Below are 24540 nucleotides of genomic sequence, written 5' to 3' on the forward strand. Positions count from 1 at the left end.
CCTTCAGTGTGGAACAATACCTCAGTCTTCCCTTGGTTTTTTAATGACCTTTACATTTTTGAAAATTTCAGGCCAGTTATATTATAGAATGTTCCTCAATTTTGAGTTGGTCTGCTGTTTCTTCATGATTAGAACCAGGTTTTGTATCTTTGGTAGGAGTATCACAGCAATGATGCTGTGTTCTTCTCATTGAATTCTAACAGGCAGTGCACAATTTTGATATGTACCATGATAGGTTATGTACACTCTGATCACTTGGTTTAAGTGATGTCTTCTAGGTTTTTCTAAGTATACTTAACTTTTTCTCATTGTGATTAGTAAGTATTTAGTGGAGAAGTACTTTGAAACTGCAAATATCTCATTCCTCGTAACACTTTCAATTTATTCATTTATTTATTTATATAAGTATATGCATTGTTTCCTCACTCTTTTTTTTTTTGTCTGCTTCATCTTTCAATTACTGAGGGAGGTGAGCAGAATTTCTCTCTGTGATGGTGGATTTGTTAATACCTCCTTGTATTTATTTCTTTTATTTTCTTTTTGATATTAGTTTTCTTTCATTTCCTAAGAAAATTCATATACTGTTCTTTTCAATATAGTAAAGTCATTCATAATTTGAGATCTGGAGGCCAAAGGTGCTAATGATGAGGTGCCTCACAATGCATGTCCACTGTCTCAAGTTCCTTTGGTCAAAAAGGATTGTACAGTCCCAGAGACGCTGTAATGCTCATGATTCCAGAGCACCCAGTTGAAACATCTCTCATGGAATTTCTTTCATCTTTTTCTTTGTTTTGTTTTATTTTTTTCCTTTTTTCCTCTGTCTTCCTTCCTCCCTTCCTTCTTTCCTTCCTTCTTCCCTTCCTCCCTTCCTCCCTCCCTCCCCCCAACCCGCTCTCTCTCTTTCTTTCTCTCTCTCTCTTTTTTTTTTTGCGGTACGCGGGCCTCTCACTGTTGTGGCCTCTCCCATTGTGGAACACAGGCTCCGGACGCGCAGGCCCAGCGGCCATGGCTCACGGGCCCAGCCACTCCACGGCACGTGGGATCCTCCCGGACCGGGGCACGAACCCACGTCCCCTGCATAGGCAGGCGGACCCTCAACCACTGCGCCACCAGGGAAGCCCTTTTCTCTCTTTTTAAAGTTAGGGTAAGAACACTTAACATGAGATCTACCTTCTTAACAAATTTTAATGTGTAATATAGTATTGTTAGCTCTAGGCACATTGTTGTACAACAGATCTCTAGAACTTAACCATCACAGATAACTGAAACTTTATACCCATTGAACAGCAACTCCCTGTTTCCCCTTCCCCTTAGCCCCTGGCAACCACCATTCTACTCTCTGCTTCTATGTGTTTGACTAGTTTATATATCTCATATAATTGGTATCATGCGATCTTTGTCCTTAAGTGACTGGCTTATTTCACTTAGCATAATGTCCTCAAGGTTCTTCCATGTTGTAGCATATGGCAGGGTTTCCTTCTTTTTTTTAAAGAATGAATAATACTTCATTGTATGTATATATCACATTTTCTTTATCCATTCATCCTCAGTGTACATTTAGGTTGTTTTTCACATTTTGGTTATTGTGAATAATGCTGCAGTGAACACAGGAGTGCAAATATCTTTTTAAGACCCTGATTTCAGTTCTTTTAGGTATATACTCAGAAGTAGGATTGCTGGACCATATGGTAGTTCTATTTTTAGTGTTTTTGGGGAACCTCCATACTGTTTTTCACAGTGACCACACCATTTTACATTTCCACGAACTGTGCACAAAGGTTCCAATTTTTCTATATCCTCACCAACACTTATTATCTTTTGGTTTTTGAATATAGGCATCCTAACAGGTATTAAGTGATACCTCATTGTCATTTTGATTTGCATTTTCTTATGATTAGTAATGTTGAGCATCTTTTCACGTACCTATCAGCCACTTTTATGTTTTTTTTGCAGAAATGGCTATTCAAATTCTTTGCCCATTTTTTAAATCAAGTTCCTTACATATTTTGGATATTAACCCCCTATTAGATACATGATTTGCAAATATTTTCTCCCATTCTGTTAGGTTGCTTTTTCACTCTAGTTGTTCTTTTGCTGTGCAGAAGCTTTTTTGTTTTGATATAGTCCCACTTATCTTTTTGTTTTTGTTGTCTTGTTTGTGCTTTTGGTGTCATATCCAATAAATCATTGCCAAGACCAATGTCATAAAGCTTATCCTCCTTATTTTCTTCTATTGGTTTTACAGTTTCAGGTCCTACATTTAAATCTGTAATCCATTTTGAGTTGATTTTTGTGTATGGTGTAAGATAAGGGTCAAGTTTTATTCTTTTGCATGTGGCTTTCCAGTTTTCCCAACACCATTTGTTGAAGGTCTATCCTTTCCCCATTATGTAGTCTTGGTAGCGTTATTGAAGTTCAGTTGACCATATATGCATGGGTTTATTTCAGCGTTCTTTATTCTGTTCCATTCGTCTAAATGTTTATGCCAGTACCATATTTTTAAAATTACAATAGCTTTGTGATATATTTTAAAATTAGGAAATGTGAGGCCTCCAGCTTTGTTCTTTCTCAAGATTGTTTTGGCTGTTTGGGGTCCTTTGTGTTTCCATATGAATTTTAGGATTGGTTTTTCTATTTCTGTAAAAAAAAAGTCATTGGAATTTTGATAGAGGTTACATTGAATTTGTAAATTGCTTTGGGTAGTATGGACATTTTAACAATATTAAGTCTTAATAACAATATTAAGTCTTTCAATCCATGAATGTGGGCTTTCCACTTATTTGTGTTTTCTTTAATTTCTTTCATCAACATTTTACGTTGTCAGTATACAAGTCTTTCACTTTAGTTTATTCCTAATTATTCTATTATTGATACTCTTGTAAATGGGATTTTTAATTTTCCATATCTTTCATTCTATCAGTTTTTGCTTTATATATATATAGAGAGAGAGAGAGAGAGAGAGTCTGTATTAGCAGACTCACATATTTTAGAATTTTTATTTTTTAATAAATGTAACATTTTATCCTTCTTTTTATACCCTTCTATCTCTGTAACAGTGATTTTTGCCTTAAAGTCTATTTTGTCTGATAGTTAAAACAGCTACCCTAGTTTTATTTGGCTTGGAATTTTCCTGATAAAAGGTTTTTTCATCCTTTTTTTTTCCCTCTCACTTTTTTCTGACCTTGTATTTTGGGTGTGTTACTCGTAAATAGCATAAGCCTTGAATTAAAATAAAATCTATTTTAACAATCTCTGTCTTTTAACTGATAAATTTAGTCCAATTATATTGATGGTGATTATTTTGATACTTAATTCCAACCTGTTTTGTGTTTTCAGTTTGTTCTGCTTTATCCTTTTTTTATTCTTTCCTGACCTTTTTTGGGAGGTATGTGTGAATTATTGAGTTTTAAAAATACATCATAAAGTTATACCCTCTATTTCTATTTTAATGATTACCTCCATACCTTCCATTTCTATATTTTAATGATTACCTTAAATTTTTAACATGCATACCTACATTAGTAGAATCGAAATATTAATTAATAACTCTGTCCTCCTCCTTAGAACTCCTATAAAGGACCTTAGAACTCTAACTCCAGTTACTCCCTCTCAAATTACAAGGTATAGTTGTTTACTATTTTAGTTCCATCTTGTTTTTCATACTTTAGATGAGACGTTATTTTGATCTCGTAAATTTAGTTCTTTTTAGGTTTATCCACAGTTTACTAGTTTCTTGTTCACTGTTTTCGAATTGCAACCCTTCCTTGCAGGTCTATTTTCTGCTTCTTGAAGAACATCCTAGGCATTTCTTCACTGAGAGTCTGTTAGTGGTAAGCTCAGTTTTTATTTGTTCAAAAATAGCTTTATTTGTAAAAATTGTGAAAGGACAGTTTAGGGGGTTATAACATTCCAGGATGACAGTTATTTCCTGTTAATGTTTTTAGGATCTTACTTTCCATAGCCTGTGCTAGAAGGTTACAGTCATTTGTAGATAACTTTTTTCCTTCCCTTCACTGGCTGCAAAAACTCTTCTCTTTGTTGTTCTTCAGTTTCTCTACTGTGTGTCTCCATAGAGATTATTTTTCTCTCCTGACTTGGATTTGTTGTGCTTTCTGAATCTCAGAATTTGTTCTCTGTTAATTCTGGAAATTTCTCAGTTGTTAACTTTTCTGGTATTGTCTGTCTTCCATTTTCTTTCCTTCTGTCTTCTGGAACTGTGATTAGTCATCTGTAAGGCCTTATTTGGTTTTTCATATTGCAATAATTCATTCATACTTTTATTCAATAAGTCATTATCTGACATCCTTCAGAGCCTAATTCTGCTGTTTTTTATTTCTGCCAAACCTCACACCTTATTTCCTTATTTCCTGATGCTGAAGGTTTTATTGGTAGCAATTCTGTGAGCCTTGGACACAGGCTGTAGCTCTTCAGATAGTGTCTGCTTTTATTTCCGCTGAGTTGTTTCAGCCAGGCATCCTGGTATGCCAGCACCACATGACTGCTTTCTGACTTTGGATTTTCTGGAAGATGCAGGGTCTATATTTGAATCCCAAAGATGTAGAAATCAGGCCCAAGATGACATATTTTCAGGGAAAACTTTTTTCCCCACTTATTGCCTAGGCTGAGACAGATAGATTTCCCTCAGGTGGATTTTTTCAGTCGCCCTTTTCACTAAAGGTAGTGACCCTTGAGGACCATGCAGGGATCCCAGTTCCCCCCAAGATCTTTCTCTTTTAACCAAATAGCCATTAAAAGTGATGCCTCTCCATTCAATAACCAGCAAATACCCTCAAGGAAACCCCAGCTTTATTTTTATTTATTTATTTATTTTTTAAACATCTTCATTGGAGTATAATTGCTTTACAATGGTGTGTTAGTTTCTGCTTTATAACAAAGTGAATCAGTTATATATATACATATGTTCCCATATCTCTTCCCTCTTGCGTCTCCCTCTCTCCCACACTCCCTATCCCACCCCTCTAGGTGGTCACAGAGCACCAAGCTGATCTCCCTGTGCTATGCGGCTGCTTCCTACTAGCTATCTATTTTACATTTGGTAGTGTATTATGTCCATGCCACTCTCTCACTTTGTCACAGCTTACCCTTCTCCCTCCCCATATCCTCAAGTCCATTCTCTGGTAGGTCTGTGTCTTTATTCCCGTCTTGCCCCTAGGTTCTTCATGACCTTTTTTTTTTTTTCTTAGATTCCATATATATGTGTTAGCATACGGTGTTTGTTTTTCTCTTTCTGACTTACTTTACTCTGTATGACAGACTGTAGGTCCATCCACCCCACTACAAATAACTCAATTTCATTTCTTTTTATGGCTGAGTAATATTCCATTGTATATATGTGCCACATCTTTATCCTTTCATCTGTTGATGGACACTTAGGTTGCTTCCATGTCCTGGCTGTTGTAAACAGGGCTGCAATGAACATTTTGGTATATGACTCTTTTTGAATTATGGTTTTCTCAGGGTATATGCCCAGTAGTGGGATTGCTGGGTTGTATGGTAGTTCTAGTTTTAGTTTTTTAAGGAACCTCCATACTGTTCTCCATAGTGGCTGTATCAATTTACATTCCCACCAACAGTGCAAGAGGGGTCCCTTTTCTCTGCACCCTCTCCAGCATTTATTGTTTGTAGATTTTTTTGATGATGGCCATTCTGACCGGTTTGAGGTGATATCTCATTATAGTTTTGATTTGCATTTCTCTAATGATTAATGATGTTGAGCATTCTTTCATGTTTTTGTTGGCAATCTGTACATCTTCTTTGGCGAAATGTCTATTTAGGTCTTCTGCCCATTTTTGGATTGGATTGTTTGTTTTCTTGATATTGAGCTGCATGAGCTGCTTATATATTTTGGAGATTAATCCTTTGTCAGTTGTTTCATTTGCAAATATTTTCTCCCATTCTGAGGGTTGTCTTTTGGTCTTGTTTATGGTTTCCTTTGCTGTGCAAAAGCTTTTAAGTTTCATTAGGTCCCATTTGTTTATTTTTGTTTTTATTTCCATTTCTCTAGGAGGTGGGTCAAAAAGGATCTTGCTGTGATTTATGTCATAGAGTGTTCTGCCTATGTTTTCCTCTAAGAGTTTGATAGTGTCTGGCCTTACATTTAGGTCTTTAATCCATTTTGAGTTTATTTTTGTGTATGGTGTTACGGAGTGTTCTAATTTCATACTTTTACATGTAGCTGTCCAGTTTTCCCAGCACCACTTATTGAAGAGGCTGTCTTTTCTCCACTGTATATGCTTGCCTCCTTTATCAAAGATAAGGTGACGATATGTGTGTGGGTTTATCTCTGGGCTTTTAATCCTGTTCCATTGATCTATATTTCTGTTTTTATGCCAGTACCATACTGTCTTTTTTTGTTTTGTTTTTGTTTTTGTTTTTGTTTTTGCGTTACGCGGGCCTCTCACTGTTGTGGCCTCTCACGTTGCGGAGCACAGGCTCTGGACGCGCAGGCTCAGCGGCCATGGCTCATGGGCCTAGCCTCTCTACGGCTTGTGGGATCTTCCCGGACCGGGGCACGAACCCGTGTCCCCTGCATCGGCAGGCGGACTCTCAACCACTGTGCCACCAGGGAAGCCCCATACTGTCTTGATTACTGTGGCTTTGTAGTATAGTCTGAAGTCAGGGAGCCTGATTTCCTCCAGCTCCGTTTTTCGTTCTCAAGATTGCTTTGGCTATTCGGGGTCTTTTGTGTTTCTATACAAATTGTGAAATTTTTTGTTCTAGTTCTGTGAAAAATGCCAGTGGTAGTTTGATAGGGATTGCATTGAATCTGTAGATTACTTTGGGTAGTAGAGTCCTTTTCACAATGTTGATTCTTCCAATTGAAGAACATGGTATATCTCTCCATCTGTTTGTATCATCTTTAATTTCTTTCATCAGTGTCTTATAATTTTCTGCATACAGGTCTTTTGTCTCCTTAGGTAGGTTTATTCCTAGATATTTTATTCTTTTTGTTGTAATGGTAAATGGGAGTGTTTTCTTAATTTCTCTTTCTGATTTTTCATCATTAGTGTATAGGAATGCCAGAGGTTCCTGTGCACTAATTTTGTATCCTGCTACTTTACCAAATTCATTGATTAGCTCTAATAGTTTTCTGGTAGCATCTTTAGGATTCTCTATGTAGAGTATCATGTCATCTGCAAACAGTGACAGCTTTACTTCTTCTTTTCCAATTTGGATTCCTTTTATTTCTTTTTCTTCTCTGGTTGCTGTGGCTAGGATTTCCAAAACTATGTTGAATAATAGTGGTTAGAGTGGGCAACCTTGTCTTGTTCCTGATCTTAGTGGAAATGGTTTCAGTTTTTCACCATTGAGAATGATGTTGGCTGTGGGTTTGTCGTATATGGCCTTTATTATGTTGAGGAAAGTTCACTCTATGCCTACTTTCTGCAGGGTTTTTATCATATATTGGTGTTGAATTTTGTCAAAAGCTTTCTCTGCATCGATTGAGATGGTCATATGGTTTTTCTCCTTCAATTTGTTAATTTGGTGTATCACATTGATTGATTGATTTGCATATATTGAAGAATCCTTGCATTCCTGGGATAAACCCCACTTGATCATGGTGTATGATCCTTTTAATTTGCTGTTGAATTCTGTTTGCTAGTATTTTGTTGAGGATTTTTGCATCTATGTTCAACAGTGCTGTTGGCTTGTAGTTTTCTTTCTTTGTGACATCTTTGTCTGGTTTTGGTATCAGGGTGATGGTGGCCTTGTAGAATGAGTTTAGGAGTGTTCCTCCCTCTGCTATATTTTGGAAAACCCCAGCTTTAATATCAGGTTAGCATACTGGTTTTTACCTCCTTGTTTATATTTGGTCTTTGGGGGTAATCTCTTATTTTCTTAAGGGATTAGCTATACCTTATAAAAAGAGTTTTGTGGTATTTTATCTAGAATGTCTGTCTAGGTGTGGTGGAAGTTTTACTTTGTTTTGTTTTTTGTGGATATCTAGTCTACTATATTGCCATAAATAAAAGTCAATAAGATATCTTCAAGTAATGTTTTTTACTTAGACAATTATATTGATATTCTTTCTCTCATCATTTTTCAGCTTTGACAGTCCTCCCTCCTCCATAGAGATGCTAAATATTTACCTAAATTTCTTGTGGTTTAGTTATGGCTTGCTGTTTTGTATGTTTAATACATAATTAATATTATAATTACTCTGTTTAATTATATAATTAATCTGAAAATACTCACTAGTAGTTCAAGGGCATTTTAGATAGGAAATAAAGGGTGAATGGGAACTTACATTTAGAGTGTTATGTGTTTTACATTCTTTCTCTCATTTTAGTCCTTACAACAACTTTATAGCATAGGAATTATCTTGATTTTTATGAATGGGTTAACTAAGGCTCAGAGAGGTTAAATAGTTTGCTTGGGGGTCACACAATTAATAAGCAGCAGACCAAGATTGAAATCCTCTGATCTTTCTAGTCATTCATGCAGTTTACCATTAAATCTGAACTTGTTCAGGGCTTTGTATCTGCTTGTTCCTTAGTTCTACATTTGACTCATATAGAAATAACCTGAGAGGCAAGGGAAGTGGGAAGAAGGAAGACACACTGACAGTTGTCAGAATAAAAGTTTGATTAGCAGCAGATAGGAAGGAGGGGCCGGGACCAGAGACTAGACAGGTTCACACAGGTATGCACATAGAGAGTGTGCCAAAAACCACAGAGACAATTAGGCAGCAGATGGTTTGTGTCAAATTAAGGGAGAAAATCATATTTATAGAATACTACAGTGTGCCAGGCACTAAGATGGGTGGAGATGCTTTATTTAGGTTATCTCATTTAAGCCACCCCACAGAGCTGCAAATGCGTTTTCAGATGCGACAGCAGGTGGTAGCAAGGTCTCAGCCAGGCCCTTAGGGTTCAGGGTTAGGATTTCAGTTCTTGAGAAGATTGGTGAGAGCTCTTCAGAGCTCTGATTTTTTGGTTGTCTATTCATTTAATTATTTTTTGTTTTCTGATTATAACATTAATAACTGTCTATTGAGAAAACTTGAGAAGTAAGTCTGAAGAAGACAGTAGAAGCAACCATAATCTACCAAGCATAAGTAATTACTGTTAATAAGTATGTGTGTTTGTATAATTGTTTTTCACATAGCTGATATGACTCTATGTATAGTATTTTGTATCCTAACTTTTTTATAAGCAGCATTTCATGAGCGTTTCCTTATGGCTCTAAATACTTTTTTGGGGGGGGTCATTTTGTGTTTTATTTTGAAAAATTAATTTTTCTTCTAGTTTTATTGAGATATAATTGACATAGCACTGTGTAAGTTTAAAGTGTACAGCATAATGATTTAATTTACATACATCGTGAAATGATCATCATAATAAGTTTAATGGACATTCATCATCTCATATAGATACAAAATTAAAGAAAGAGAAAAAAGTATTTTTCCTCGAGATGAGAACTCTTAGGATTTGCTCTCTTAACAGCTTTCATATATAACATACAGCAGTGTTCATTATATTAATCATGTTGTACATCACATCCCTATTACTTGTTTATCTTATAACTGGAAGTTTGTACCTTTTGATTGTCTTCATCCAATTCCCCCTCCCTGAATACCCTTTTAAAAGTCAGTTTTTACGGGATAATGTGTGTACATATTTCTGAAGGCACAGGCTTGTAATGAAAAACAGCAGTCCCTCTCCCATCTCCACATTTTACATCCCAGCAGCAATTGTCTATCAAAATCTTTTATCTACTGCTTCTGGAGTTTACCTTCATATTTCTAAATAATATCAGTTTTAGCTATTACCTTTTGGTTTCCTGTTATGAAAGCTGAGGATTCCATAATAGTTCCCCTCATCTCATTCTTCCAATATTGTTGTGTCACAATTTTTGTTCTTATTGTAACTATAAATATTATTTACTGATCCAAGAGTTATACTTTGCTTAAACTTCCCTTTTTGTACAACTATTTTTTTAACCTTGGGATTAATTGCTTCATTTATTGTTTGTTAGTTTTCTCTCATTTACCAATTCTTCCCAGAGACTCCAGCAGATTTATGAAAACCCCCAATGCCATTTTCCACGTGATCAAATGCATCAGGTAATCCATGAGACCCATTTCCTTCTGGAGTCCTCCCTCCTGGGCGCAACTTCTCCACCCCTGGACCCCTTGTTCACCTGTTCCTTCCTGCTACATCCTTCAGATGCTTTCTAGGCCAGCTGCATCTCTGTCTTAAGGTGTATCTCTTCACCATCACCCTGGAAATTCCCTTTACATCTTTCCTGCTAGATCTTGTTTTCTTTTTTCAGTTTCATAGAGTAGCTTCTTGGGAAAAAGTGTACAGAAGTTAGTTGTTTGAGACCTCTTGTATTGGTTATCTATTGCTTTGTAATAAATTACTCCAAAATTTAGTCGCTTAAAACAATAATCAACATTTATTATTTCGCAGTCTCCATTGTCAGGAATTTGGGAGCCACTTAGTTGGGTGGTTCCGACTCAGGGAATCACATGAAGTTGCAGTGAAGAGGTCAGCCAGGGAAGCAGTTGTCTGAAGGCTTGAGGGGGGGCTGTAGGATCTGCTTCCCAAGTGACTGACTTCCAAGGCTGGCAAGCTGTTGCTGGTTGTTGGTTGGAAGCCTTAGTCCCATGGGCCTCTCCACAGGCTGACTGAGGGCCCCCATGACCTGGTGACTGTCTTCTCCCAGAGTGAACGGGTCACGAGAGCAAGACAGAAGTGACAGGGTTTTTAATAACTTAGATTTCTGCCACATTCTGTTCATTAGAGATGAGTCACTAAGTCCTACCCACATTCAAGGGAAGAGGAATTAGACTCTACCTTTTGAAGGGAGGCATGTCAAACATTTATTGGACATGTTTTAAAACCCTACATCTTTCGTGTCCAAAAACATCTTAACTCCCAATTCAGAGTATGGAATTCTAGATGGTAAGTAATCATGTTTCCTCAGAATTTTGAAGGGATTTTTCCATTGTCTTCTAGCTCCCAGTATTGCTTATGAGAAGCCTCTTATTTTGATTCCTGATCCTTTGTACGTGACCTGTTTTCTTCCTGAATACCTATTTTTCTTTATCCTTGGTGCTGTGGAACAGCAAGATGATGTGCCTTGTTGTGTGTCTCTTTTCATTCATTATGAATACTCAAAGGAACCTTTAAATCAGGAAACTCATATCTTTAGTTCTGGGAAGTTCCTTATATTGTTCTTCTCCATTATTTTCTGTTTTCTCTTTTTGAAACTCTTACTGGTTGGCTGCTGGACCTTCAAGATTGATCTTTGAATTTTCTTATATTTCATATAATTATTATATATTATATAGATCTTATATATTTTTATTGTACCTCCCTCCACCCCTCTCCCTTCATTTTTTTAAAAATTTATTTATTTTTGGCTGCGTTGGATCTTCATTGCTGTGTGCGGGCTTTCTCTAGTTGTGGCAAGTGAGGGCTACTCTTCGTTGCAGCGCGCAGGCTGCTCATTGCAGTGGCTTATCTTGTTGTGGAGCACGGGCTCTAGGTGCGTGGGCTTCAGTAGTTGTGGCACGTGAGCTCAGTAGTTGTGGCACATGGGCTTAGTTGCTCCACAGCATGTGGGATCTTCCCAGACCAGGGCTTGAACCCGTGTCCCCTGCATTGGCAGGTGGATTCCTAACCACTATGCCACCAGGGAAGTCCCTACCCCTCCCTCCCTTTATTCTTATTTTATTCTTTTTTAGAGCATATTCAACTTTCTCATCCACTCCTTTTACTAAATATTTTATTTCTATTATGTGTTTAATTTCCAAGAGCACTTATGCCCTCTGATTACTCATTTTTTAATATTTTTTCTAACTCCTGTTCTTTCCTTATGGGTGTAATCGCTTTCCTCTATGGGTATTAAATGTAGTTGTTTTGAATTTTTTTTCTGTGTCTTGACTTGTGTCTGTTTCTTTATACTTCTTTTTTGTTTGTTTGTCTCTGTGTCTTTCATTTCGATGCTTTTCACAAATAACTAGTCACCTTTGGCCATCATTCATAGTTAAGAGTGAGTCAGTACAGTCTGCCTATGTGCAGAGCTTGTCAGCTGCTGAGCTGTGGAAGTTTTCTTCTCACTGGTGAGCCTACCATGATGAAGAGGGCTTTCTGTCTCTAGGGCTTTTCATGTATTTTCCCCCATCCAGACCCTCCTTCATTTCTTTCTAGATTTGGAAGTATAACTCAGACTTTTCAGAATATTCCCCCTTCTCTCATTCTTTCTTTATGAAGTGCACGCATGTGTGTAGTGTACATAATGCAGGTCTTGGGGTTCTGTCTCAGTTTAGTCACCACGTTCAGAGATTATGGCATGACATTGTGCCCCTTCCTTTGTCTGAGAACTACAAGTGTGGTTTGTTGATTTATTTTGTACATATTTTTGTTTATTTCATTATGTCTTAGGGAAGAGAGAGTTTATGATCTGGGTTCATTTGTAATCTTACTCTAGCAGTTTCTCCCTACTTTTTGAATTCTGAATTTTTGGTGTCTGCAGAGTAGTAGTATGGATGTACAATAATTTATGTAGCCAATACTCTATTACTGGATTTTACTTTGTTCCTAGTTTTTGGCATTACAAGTATTGCTGTTGTGAGCATCCTTTTCCATACAGCATTGGTCGAGGTTGTTATTTCCTTAGGATGGAATCTTCAGTGTAATTACTAGATCAAAGGATACAATCAGTGAAGTCCTCAATACTTGTTTCTAAATTACTTTCCAAATTGTTGAGTTGGTTTATATTCTCAGTATCGGTTGGCATTGTTTATTATACTTGAAAAGAATGAAACAACTTTGTCAAGTGAAAAATAATATCACATAATGCACATTTTAATTTGCACTTGTGTTTTCTGTCTCTCTTTTTGGCTGATTTTGGCAGTGAGTATAGATAGTATTTAGATTTTTCTTACTGACTTATCCATGCTTGTTTAATTCCATCTTATGGTTATTAGGCCTTTGTCATATTGTAAATATTTTTTTATTGCCTTCCTCTTACTTTTATTTGCTTTTTAATGTGTTTTTAATTTCTGTGTGCATAGTTTTAAAAAAATAACTTGTCCTTCTAATTTTTGTGCTTTGAAAGACTTCTCTCACCCCAACATCAAATAAAGAGTCCCCATCCTTCCTTTAGTTCTTTGAAGCTGATATTTTTCTTTATTTTTTGGCTGCATCAGATCTTAGTTGCGGCACATGGGATCTTCACTGAGGCATGCAGGATCTTTTTGTTGTGCTGCGCGGGCTCTTCGTTGCAGCGTACGGGCTTCTCTCTTGTTGTGGCGGCTGGGTCTTCTCTCTCTAGTTGTGGTGCGTGGGTTCCAGAGTGCGTGGGCTCTGTAGTTTGTGGCACGCGGGCTCTCTCGTCAAGGCACAGGAGCTCAGTCGTTGTGGCCCGTGGGCTTAGTTGCCCCATGGCATGTGGGATCTTAGTTCCCTGACCAGGGATTGAACCCGCGTCCCCCTTAGTTCTTTTGGATTTCATTTCGTAAATTTAACTCTTTAGTCCATTAATTTTTTTGTATAACATGAGGCAAAGAACCTGAGTTTTTCTCTATATAGTTAAACTTATTTTTCTGTTGTCATTTATTGTCATCAGGTTTCCAAATGATTTGAAAAGTCACCCTTTTCATAAAATTTCCCATAACCAATGGGTCTATTTCTTGGCTTTTAAATTCTGTTCTGCTTATCTTTTCATTCCAGTGTATCCCACTTAAAAAAAAAATGATTGTAGCTTTTTAATATGGTTTGCTCTCTGGTAATGCTAGTCTTTGAAAATCTCCGAGGACTCCATGCCAGGTTGGGAACTGTGAGGTGCCTAAGTCAGGGAACTGCCGAAAGGGAGCTGGTTCTGAACCCAGGCCAGCGGGAGACGAGTACAAACATGGAACCTTGGAGCCACTTTCCTGGGGCTCCCTGGCATTGCCCTGATGAGAAGGAGCATAGGTGTCAGCCTGCAAAAGGGCTCAGTGAGCCGGTTCACTAAGTATAGGTGTGGAGATTGGAGGGTTGTGGGATTTTGAAGCCAAACATGTAATTATAATTAGTAATACTTTAAAAAAGCTAAGTTACCTATTGACTATAGAGGCCTCTCCAGGCACCAAAGCAAGGGAGTTTGGATGCCTCTTTCTTTTCTAGGTGTCTTTTAGCTGCTTCATTATGACTTTCCTTCTCAGGGAAAGTTGTTGAGGGGTTGGGGATAAGGGAGAGAAGATCAAAGAAATAACAGTGAGGATAGAATCAAGATACTTCTATTTGTATACTTTAAAATATACCTATTATATTTTTAGAGATAGCTTCAAACATTTTAGTCCCATTGTGGCTTTTTTTTTTTTAAATTGTAAAGAATGATTGGTAGATTTATTTTAGAATTTCTGCTTGGCCTAGGGCAAATTTATCAATGGAAAGCAAAGAGAATGCAGCAGTTAAACTTCCATATTCTTTTTTTTAATGTTAATTTTTATTTTTACTTAAAAGTTTTTTTAAAATTGAAATATTCTTAAAAGCCTTATCACTCCTGCTTAGCATTCGGAGTCATCTTTGGTTGGAGAATCCGGCTCTATTTATAGCTGTCACACGATCTTGACTGTGGCCACAGCCTGCTCTCCCTTTTTCTCTGCTACATAACATTTACCAATTCTTGTAATACAATGTAGATAAGGCTAGAATATCTGTTAGACTTCGCCAAAGGCAGAGGGGTAAGTAAAAGGAGGTAAGCATAGAGAGTAGCATGTAATGAGGTAATTTTTCATATGAGATCTAGTTTTAGTCTTCTTCAGCTTTGCTTTCTCTCTAGCTCCTGGATTGCTTCAACCTGACAAAAGCCATCTTTTCTCTACCACTCAGGAGAACCTTCAAGCATGTGTAGACTCTAAATTTCAAACCCAAAAGAGAGGACTTCATAAGTGACACTGGGAATGCTGAAAATGGGCATGGCTAATGCCATCCACAAGAAATCATAACTAACTGCATTCCAGTGGCCTCTATGAGACAGTCACATCTAGCTATATATCTGGCCCAATAGGCTAATATCCTTACTAGAGATAAGGGTGTGGTGGATGGGTGGAAATCTATCATAGCTTTTTATATAATAAATCTATATATTATACTGATGTGTGTTCTATGGCTTTTAAAATAAGGGATACAGTGGGCTAGAAGTAGTAGACCTGGATTCTAGTCTGATTTACTAGGGAACAGTCTTGTCTCTTAGCAAGTGACTCAATCTTTCTGTAGGTTTGTTGAAAGATTTGGATATAATTAATCTGTAATTTTAGGATTTTGACTATAATTGAATTGTTTAAAATAATTGTAAAGTTTAGGTTTGAATTTTTCTCCTGGTGATATATTAGTCTATTTTAATATGATTCTGCGATATTAACAGGGAATTGTTCTGATGAGAAAAAGTGATCCATTTTATAATGATATACTTTATAGGACAAGGTCTCCATTGTGGTACAGGTGGGACCTGCTTATATTTAAAAGGGGCAATGGGAGCTTACTATGAGTTTTTTTGTAAAGTAAATATTTGCCTCTTTATTTATCACATATACATTTAGATGTTCTTAAACAATTTAATTGTATATAGTTGTCCCTATATTTAGATTCTGTATTTTCTAGTGTTAGTTTATTCATATATTTGACATTTTATCATTAAAATTTTTAAGTTGAAATTAAACAAAAGCGCCATATGTTAAAATACTTTAAGAGTGAGTTATTTGGTACTTTTAGTTAAGATAGACTGATTTGTTCTTTCTACTTATGTGTGATCTGCTTTCTTTTTTTTTTTCAGAGTGAAAAGCTTTTGTTATATGATACAGTGCAGAGTGAACTAGAGGAGAAGATAAGAAGGCTTGAAGAGGACAGGCATAGCATTGATATTACCTCAGGTGAGGGGAATGCTGTGACTGTCATGTTTAAGTGACACTAAACCTTTGGTTTACTGAGGTGTCTCGCTGTATGTAGTCTCCTTTACATATGTTATGTAAATGAAGTGTCCTAATGAGAGAGGAAGGGGCAAGACTGCTAAAGAATCTGATATGATTGTGATCGTTGCTTTGATTTGGACTCACACTTCAGAAAGACGTAGAGAATGGAGCACATGAAAGGGAACAAAACAGAAGCGAGACAGGAACTATAGGCATAAGATAGTATACTACAAGAATAGTAAGAATATTATTAAAACATAAGAATAGTATTGGAAGACAGCTGTAGTATATGTTCTTTCCTCTAAGCCTTGAAAGATTGTCATGTGGAAGAAGGAATAAAACCCTTTTCTGTTTGGTCCCACACAAACTAGGACAAATGGATGGACTTTCCAGGGAGGCAGATTTCTGTCTCAGGAAAAGGAAATACTTACTACTAATTAGATCAGTCCAAAGTGAAATGGCTTTTTCAGAGGTACTGTGGAAAGGCTTTCTACACTGGATGGAAGATTTACTGGGTTATCCTATTGTTCTTGCATATGTATTATTTTACTTGTTATAAATTCTATTTCTCTGATATGGAGTAGACAGAGTGGACAAGCTGAGCTCTAATGACGCATTACTTGTAGTTGGGTGACTACAAGTGACAGTCACTTTAGCTTTTCTAAATCAGTCTCCTCCTATAATTGAAGTAGTGAGACTATCTGCCTCAGAGGTAGCTTTGAGGATTAGTCGAGACCATTCATGTGATGTATATTTACCACAGTGCCTGACATATGTTTATCAGTTATTAGTCACTAAGTGCCAAGTTGAATTTTGCTCTAATAAAAGCAGAGGAAAATTCAAAATATATAACTGCTCATGAAATTATATATAGTCATATATATATGTATAGTATACACATGCAGTATATAAACATAGACACCAATGAAATTTTGCTACTATGAAATTATATAGTCTTTCTTTCCTCCTTTGATCTCTAGAAATCAGCTAATACTTAATTTTTATTTACTTGCCAGAGCTGTGGAACGATGAGCTTCAGTCAAGAAAAAAGAGGAAGGACCCTTTCAGTCCTGACAAAAAGAAGCCAGTTGTGGTTTCAGATATCCTTTTTCAAATTTTCTGGGTTTTTTTGTTTTGTTTTGTTTTAATGTACATTTTTGCATTGTGCATATCTTTGTAACTTTTGTTAGTATACATTGTCTTTATTTGCAAGATCCTGTAATAAGCGAAAGATGATTTATAAAACCGATTGAAGGCACAAGGGTATAGTTTAGATTAAGAGGAGTACGGAAGGAGTAGAAATTTAGTAACGATCCCAACTTTGAAATTAATATGGCTTTGTAGATCACAAGGGCTTTGATATGAAGCAGCTGTTTAGTATGTAGCATGATTGCTTAATTCTCATGTGTACTTTTTTTTTTTTTTTTTTTTTGCGGTACGCGGGCCTCTCACTGTTGCAGCCTCTTCCGTTGCAGAGCACAGGCTCTGGACGTGCTGGCTCAGCGGCCATGGCTCACGGGCCCAGCCGCTCCGCGGCATGTGGGATCTTCCCGGACCGGGGCACGAACCCGCGTCCCCTGCATCGGCAGGCGGACTCTCAACCACTGTGCCACCAGGGAAGCCCTCATGTGTACTTTTTAACATTTTTAATGTCTCTGAAAGTGGAGTGTCTTTAAATTAAATTAGTATGTGCATTCAGTCTTGGCATTCCCTTTGGTACCCTCCTCTCGCTCCTGCCTTTTTCCCCCCACCTCAAACCAGTGATTAGGTTGGTGGTATATCTTGCTATCCTTGATACCATAGGACTAAGGGAATATGGTTATAACATCTGAAGTACTGGAACATATTTATCCTGGTACTAAGTTTTTTGAAGAATAATTTGAAGTCAGAATTCAGCATGCTGAAGGTTTTTGTCCAGAGGTCATTGTTCCATTCTCTGAAAAACAGAAGTTTGGAAGTATAATTCAAAATGTGAAATTCTTACAGCTAAATTGACCTTGACCTTTCAACGTCCGTATATAGTTTATATGCTACAAGATCTTGATATTCTTGAAGACTGGACAACAATAAGGAAGGTATGATTAAAGAGCAATGGAATGCAAGTATATTTTTTATAGTCTACTTTTTAAGAGTCTATGATTTTTCACTAATACATCAAAATATTATTGTAAATATGCTTTACTTTGCAACAGTCTCTCTAAGACAGTTAATACTAATACAGATAATAGTGAATTGCAAGAGTTTTTAAAATAAATTTATTTATTTATTTGTTTGTTTATTTTTGGCTGCGTTAGGTGCTCGTTGCTGCGCGTGGGCTTTCCCTAGTTATGGCGAGCAGGGGGCTACTCTTTGTTGCGGTGCACAAGCTTCTCACTGCATTGGCTTCTCTTGTTGCTGACCATGGGCTCTAGGCGCACGGGCTTCAGTAGTTGTGGCATGCAGGCTCAGTAGTTGTGGTGCACGGGCTTAGTTGCTCCGCGGCATGTGGGATCTTCCCAGACCAGGGCTCAAATCTGTGTCCCCTGCATTGGCAGGAGGATTCTTAACCACTGAGCCACCAGGGAAGTCCCTGCAAGAGTATCTTAAGAGATGCATGTCAGCTGTTTGACTGTATTTTCCTGTGATAATGTAATTAATAATTCATGCAAAAGTGCAGAAAAGCATTTATTTAGGTTACCCCAAAATAATAATAAATTACCATTCTGTGCCTAGTTCTTAGCCTGATAATGGCTCATGGAATACACTCAATAAATATTTGTTGAATAAACGAAAGTGAATATTTGAACCCTTATCATATGTCTTGCATCCTGTCTTTAAACATTCAAGCATTATAGGATTTTCTGTGCTTGTTTGAAAGTGGAGACTTGTTTTCTTATTAAATTTTTCTATTTTCAGAAGCTTCTTAGTTGAGAATTTGAGATTATTTCGGATATTGATAACACCTCTAGGAGAAATTGTTATTCTTTTTATATATTCCTATGGTCTTAGATATTACCAATTTATTGAAGCAGCTAAAGATCGTATTTCACTGTTTTTGTTATTGGGCTTATCAGTACTGTTGTATATATTAAATAGAAACTAAAATATACTTTGCCTATGAACTCAGACATCTTTCTTCTTCTTTTTTTTTTTTTTAAATTAAGGCAATGGCTACACTGGGTCCACACAGAGTGAAAACAGAACGTAAGTCATTTAGTCTGAGTTCAGAGATCTTCGCTATGGAGACTTTTTTTTTTTTTTTTTTTTTGCGGTACGCGGGCCTCTCATTGTTGCAGCCTCTCCCATTGTGGAGCACAGGCTCCGGACGCGCAGGCTCAGTGGCCATGGCTCACGGGCCCAGCCGCTCCGCGGCATGTGGGATCTTCCCGGACCGGGGCACGAACCCGTGTCCCCTGCATCAGCAGGCGGACTCTCAACCACTGCGCCACCAGGGAAGCCCTGTGGAGACTTTTTAAGTCAGTCCCCTATCACTGGTTTCACTTCATCAGTGAACACTATCCCCAGAATTATGAGGAATTCTTCTGGAGTCTTTGTCTCATGTAAAAGTTTCAAGATTTCTGAATGGAATGTATTTCTTCTTTTAGTGTTTCAACTACATTTCAATTGCTGATAATGGATCAGTAATTTTAAAAGTATGTACTTAGTGTTTTTTATGGGTTCAGTAATTGTGTAGGGGAGGTTTTAGGAGTCCGTGGATGGCCTTCAGGGAGCCTGTGAATCCTCTGGAATTGTGGGCAAAATTTCTTCTGTGCCTGTGTTTTCTAGGCGAGAGATTAGAGTGCTGGCAGTGGGATTCATCAAGAAAATTTACACACCACTAAGATTTACACATTCTGATATGCCTTAGTAAAATTTATATCAAATTATACTATTCACAATTTTTTGGAAAGTCTGAAATCACTGCCAAGATAGTGATGGGCATTATTGTCTAGGGTAACTTTCTCTGTTTCTGCCTACTTTCACTGTACATGAGGTTTCCTAATCCTAAGAACAATGAAGCAAGAATTTTAAATAAAACATGTTTTAAATACGAAGAGTCGTATCCCAACAGATAATCTATAAGAGATCAATTTCTATTTTATATTTAACCCAAGGATTCTTTTAAACGTTATATGATGTCAGGAAATTGTTAGCAATATTGTACTAAAGTGCTTCCCTTGGGAATTAGGTGGAAGGGCAACTACCTATATTCTGAACATTTTTGAGTCATGGATTCCTTTAAGAGTCTCACTACACTGTTGAGTGGGTCTCCTCCCCGACCCCTGTTATGTTATCTTTAGCATGTGTACTATTTGTTTTCTTCATGGCACTTAACACAATTTGTAATTTTTTATTGATCGTTTACATGTTTACCTGTCTCCTGAGAGAATCGTAAGCTCCACAAAGGTCAGAAACATCTCTCTTTTAGTCGCAGTGCTCAGAAAACATTTGTTGAACGAATGAATGAGTGAATACTTATTGAACACCTTCTATATAGGAGGCACTGTTTGAGGTTCTGGGAATACAATGGTGCAACAGATGGACCTCCTAGAACTTCCTTGGGGGGAAGCAGAATAATAATGTATATGTAAATAGATAACTAACAGATACTGACAAATTGTAATAATTGCTATGAAGGAAATATAAAGCTGTGATGAAGATTAACTGAGGAGTGGGTAGAGTGGTTGGGGAAGACCTTTCTGAGGTGGTGACATTTGAATGATGCAGAGGTGTGTATTTCATGGTATGCTTTTGACAGTGTGTTTCTATAAGGAACATTTTTTTTCTCTGCATGAGTTTATCTGGTGAATCTCAAACCATTTCTAGGATTTCAAAATGGAAGTTCTACTTGAGGACATTTCCTTTTTAGAATCAAAGTCCTGGGGAACTCTTGGAATATTTATTAAACTTTGCTTTTTTGGAAGTGTCAGCTGCAGGGGAGAAAATATGAAAAATGTAATTTTCAGTAGAAATATGACAATTCAGATTTTAAATCTCACTTGAAGTTGGCACTAGTAATTGATAATATATCTGCTTCTCCTTCTTACACTTGTCTAGTTAATTGATTTATTATATATTGTTTAGCTTTATTAAATAGCTATATTAAAAACTGAATGAATTATATAAAAATGTAAGAAATGAAATTCTCTTGTTTTCATTAGATTTAGGTTTGTTATCTAAGAAATATTGTTAGTGTTTTTTCACATATATGCATGGGTTGGTGTTAATACTTAATGTTCTGCACTTTTCTTCTGACAATGTCTCATTAATATAACAGTTTTTGAACTGATCCCTTTAGCACCTGTGAAACTGGAAAAACACCTGCACAGTGCTAGATCCGAAGAGGGAAGATTGTATTATGATGGTGAATGGTATATACGTGGACAGACAATATGTATTGACAAAAAAGATGAATGTCCTACAAGGTAAAAAGCCTTTATCATTTCAGTGCTACTCAGTATTAGAGTTTACCACATTGTTGTCAGTAAATATTTGCTGCTTCCATAGTGCATTCATAATACATTATTAATTCCCTATGGATTCTTTTTTTCTCTTGACATATGATTTGATTAGCATGTTTACACACCAGTATTAATTTTATACACCAGAGTTACATATTAAGTTCATGGACACAAGCATTAACACAAATGGAAATGTTGGAATTATTTAGCCAGGTAAGAAATCCCATTTATTAATTCTTATAATAGATGACTTGCTATGATCCTAATATTATGACCTTTAATCCAGAGTGTTATGAATTTGACAGTATGCTGCCACAGTGTGGCTCTATTAATCCTTAACTTTTTGGGGTCTATTACAGTATTTTAGATTAAAAATTTGCTTCAATTAGAATGGGAAAGGAATTGAAAATTAACAAAAACTTAGAGTAGTGGGAATTAAAGTATAACTTGAAAACTGAAAATTGCCTTTTAAAAAACTCAATCTGTCTAGGCTTAAATAAAGTTTATATAATTATTTATAGAGCCTTATAAGTTTTATCTGGTGTGGCCTTTGGAAAATATTATTGCCCATTGCTGCTTTAATTCCTTTAGTAGTTTAGGATTGAATCCTCAGAGTAGTAACCTTCTACAGTAAGAAACTATCTTTTTCTAGGCATCAGTAGTAAATAAAGTGTTTGCGTTTAGTATAGAATACTCATTTCAGGATCAGTGTGTATAGTAACTTTTCTCATAGAAGCTCATTGAGCTAATTAATTACTAGGTTATACATGATACCCATGGATTCTTTGCTTTATCTTATTGCTTTTGAGACATTTAACTACTACTACTTAGCATAAATGTGGTTAAAAAGGAGATGAAATAGCATAAAAGAGGATTAAACACATATATTTTTAGAAAGATGTCTATGTAAAGATTAGTAGTGTTAAAAAAAATCTGTACAAGTACCACAGATGCTTGACACTGGGAATTAAGTTTGGCATTTGAAAGATTTCCTACTGCCAAGGCTGATATGAGTTGGAGGTGTAATACTACATAAGGAGTGGTGTTAGCTCCACTTTTTCTTCTTTTGGAGGTGGGGTGGGAATGGAGTTAGGGACAATGTGCTTTTAATAGTTCTAGTAGTAAGTTTTACCAACTCTATTAAGAAAAGAAAGGAGATTATCTATTAAGTGTTGCTGAATGTGATATTTTTGACAGCATGCCCTGCTGATAGCATTCCGATAAATGACAATTACATACCTGAATCTACTCTTATAGTCCAACTATTTTGGTTTTATAGTTTGTGCTCTAAAATGAGTGGAGAAGGCATATTGTAATTCATTCATTCGTATTTTTTTTCTTTTTAGTGCTGTAATTACAACAATTAACCATGATGAAGTTTGGTTTAAGAGGCCTGATGGAAGCAAATCTAAGCTTTACATTTCACAGCTACAGAAAGGAAAATATTCAATTAAACATTCGTAATCATGATTTAAGTGTTATCTAAATCTACCTTATTAGTGTTACCAAGTATGATGTGCCATGGGAATAAAAAAATATATTCAGTAACTTAATATTCTCATCGAATCATGAGAGACTGTGTATTTGTAGGTAGTACTCTAAATAGACCTCATGTTGATATGTTATTGAAAGAGACAGTGATAAAAGTTTAATCATGATCATTACATTTATTTGCCTTTTTGGCCCAGTGACCAATAGGTATATATGGTAGGGGTTTCTTACTAAACTTTTTTCTTTGGTTTTTATGTAAATCTGTCTTACCTTTAGTGAACTATGTTAGCAATGGCTACATTTATCTGCAGTTTTCTTGATTTTCAGTGTATTTGTCACTGATCATATATTTGTAAATAAGCCCTATAAAATGTTTCCTATAAATGGTTTGTAATAGTACATTTGTGTCAAATCAGAATTGAAATTTAAACATATATACGTGAGTATGTATAGATGGCATCATCAGCTTATTTAGAACTGATGGCCTTACTTTGCAATCTTGTTTTACCCGAAATTAAGCTATTGGGTTTGAAAGCTAAAAGGAGCACTTTTGTAGACTAGGAGCTTTCCTTCTCCTTTTCCTTGATTGTATGGAGGTGACCTATTTTTACAAATTATACTTCATGTTGATTAGAAATATTAGTGTCAAGTAATAACATGCTTCTACCTTTATTTCTTGTGAACCTTTCGAGGGCAGGTATATATGCCTGGTATTTATGATGCAGTATGTAAGTGGTGGACAGTAACTGACAGTATTGTGGTGCTTGCTGTACATGTCTGATCTTTTGAAACAGATTTTTAGTAAGCATTTTCCAGAGGTAAAACTAGATTCGTATCCTAATTTTATTCCTAGGGCAAAATAGACAGGGATGATCTCCTTGAATCTATTCCCAAATTAATATTTTTATCTTTGGTGTTTCTACACTTTAAGGCCACTTGGTGCAATTTAGAAAGTATTGGCCTCTCTTCCCCTAGTCACATTCAAAATTAACTTCTAAAACCTCAGGAACAGTACAGGGAATTGAAACCCTCAATATGGCAGCACAATTGGCTGTAGTATATATTAGGGTACAACCAAATCAGGTATTCCTGGTGGTCTTGTGCACTTTAATTTCTGTTATATTGAGACTTAAGAGGATGAGGAAGAGATCTACTTATTAACACTTAGGGCAGGAATATCTGCATTTTTCCATTTGTTTTCTCGCTATTTTACCTCTGCAAACATCTTCCTGTGCAGATCACTACTTCACAGTTGCCAAATGTTAAAATATTTGACTTCTGAAATTAATTATCAGCAGTTATGTACGTCGTTCTGTTTCTAATTAACCTTAGCAAATGTACATAATGTCATAATCTGATAGTATTTGACAGTACTTATGTATACAATGTTTCATAAGCATTTTTAATAATATTTGGATTTTTAAATTTAGTATATAATAAAAAGATGTGTTTGCGTGTCATTCGTAGTGTCTTGAATGACTTGTGCACTTTTATTATTTATAACCTGTCTACTTCTAAGAAGGATTTAAGGCAATTTACATTAATAGATATGGAGTGTCGGAGTGTTGAACAAATGTTTCTGCATCCCTAAACCACAATTCAACCTCTATTGGCGTATATTTAGATATTTAAGGCAGCTAAGTTATATTTAATTTAAATATATGCATATATGTTCTACTT

The 24540-nt window shown here is 36.3% G+C and overlaps 1 protein-coding gene across 1 annotated transcript in view; it reads left to right on the top strand.

Moving 5' to 3' along the window:
- BRMS1L (BRMS1 like transcriptional repressor) overlaps positions 1 to 24320 on the top strand; it is a 39679-nt gene extending 15359 nt beyond the window's left edge. Inside the window, exons 5-10 of the mRNA XM_030854809.3 lie at positions 15793 to 15889; positions 16945 to 17028; positions 17939 to 18003; positions 19072 to 19111; positions 21207 to 21333; positions 22716 to 24320. Coding sequence (XP_030710669.1) covers positions 15793 to 15889; positions 16945 to 17028; positions 17939 to 18003; positions 19072 to 19111; positions 21207 to 21333; positions 22716 to 22833 — 531 coding nt within the window. The 3' untranslated portion in view covers positions 22834 to 24320. The remainder of the gene's footprint in view (positions 1 to 15792; positions 15890 to 16944; positions 17029 to 17938; positions 18004 to 19071; positions 19112 to 21206; positions 21334 to 22715) is intronic.
- Positions 24321 to 24540: the final 220 nt, after the last annotated feature.

The sequence above is a fragment of the Globicephala melas genome, chromosome 2 (assembly GCF_963455315.2).
Source record: "Globicephala melas chromosome 2, mGloMel1.2, whole genome shotgun sequence".
Classification (NCBI taxonomy): Eukaryota; Metazoa; Chordata; class Mammalia; order Artiodactyla; family Delphinidae; genus Globicephala; species Globicephala melas.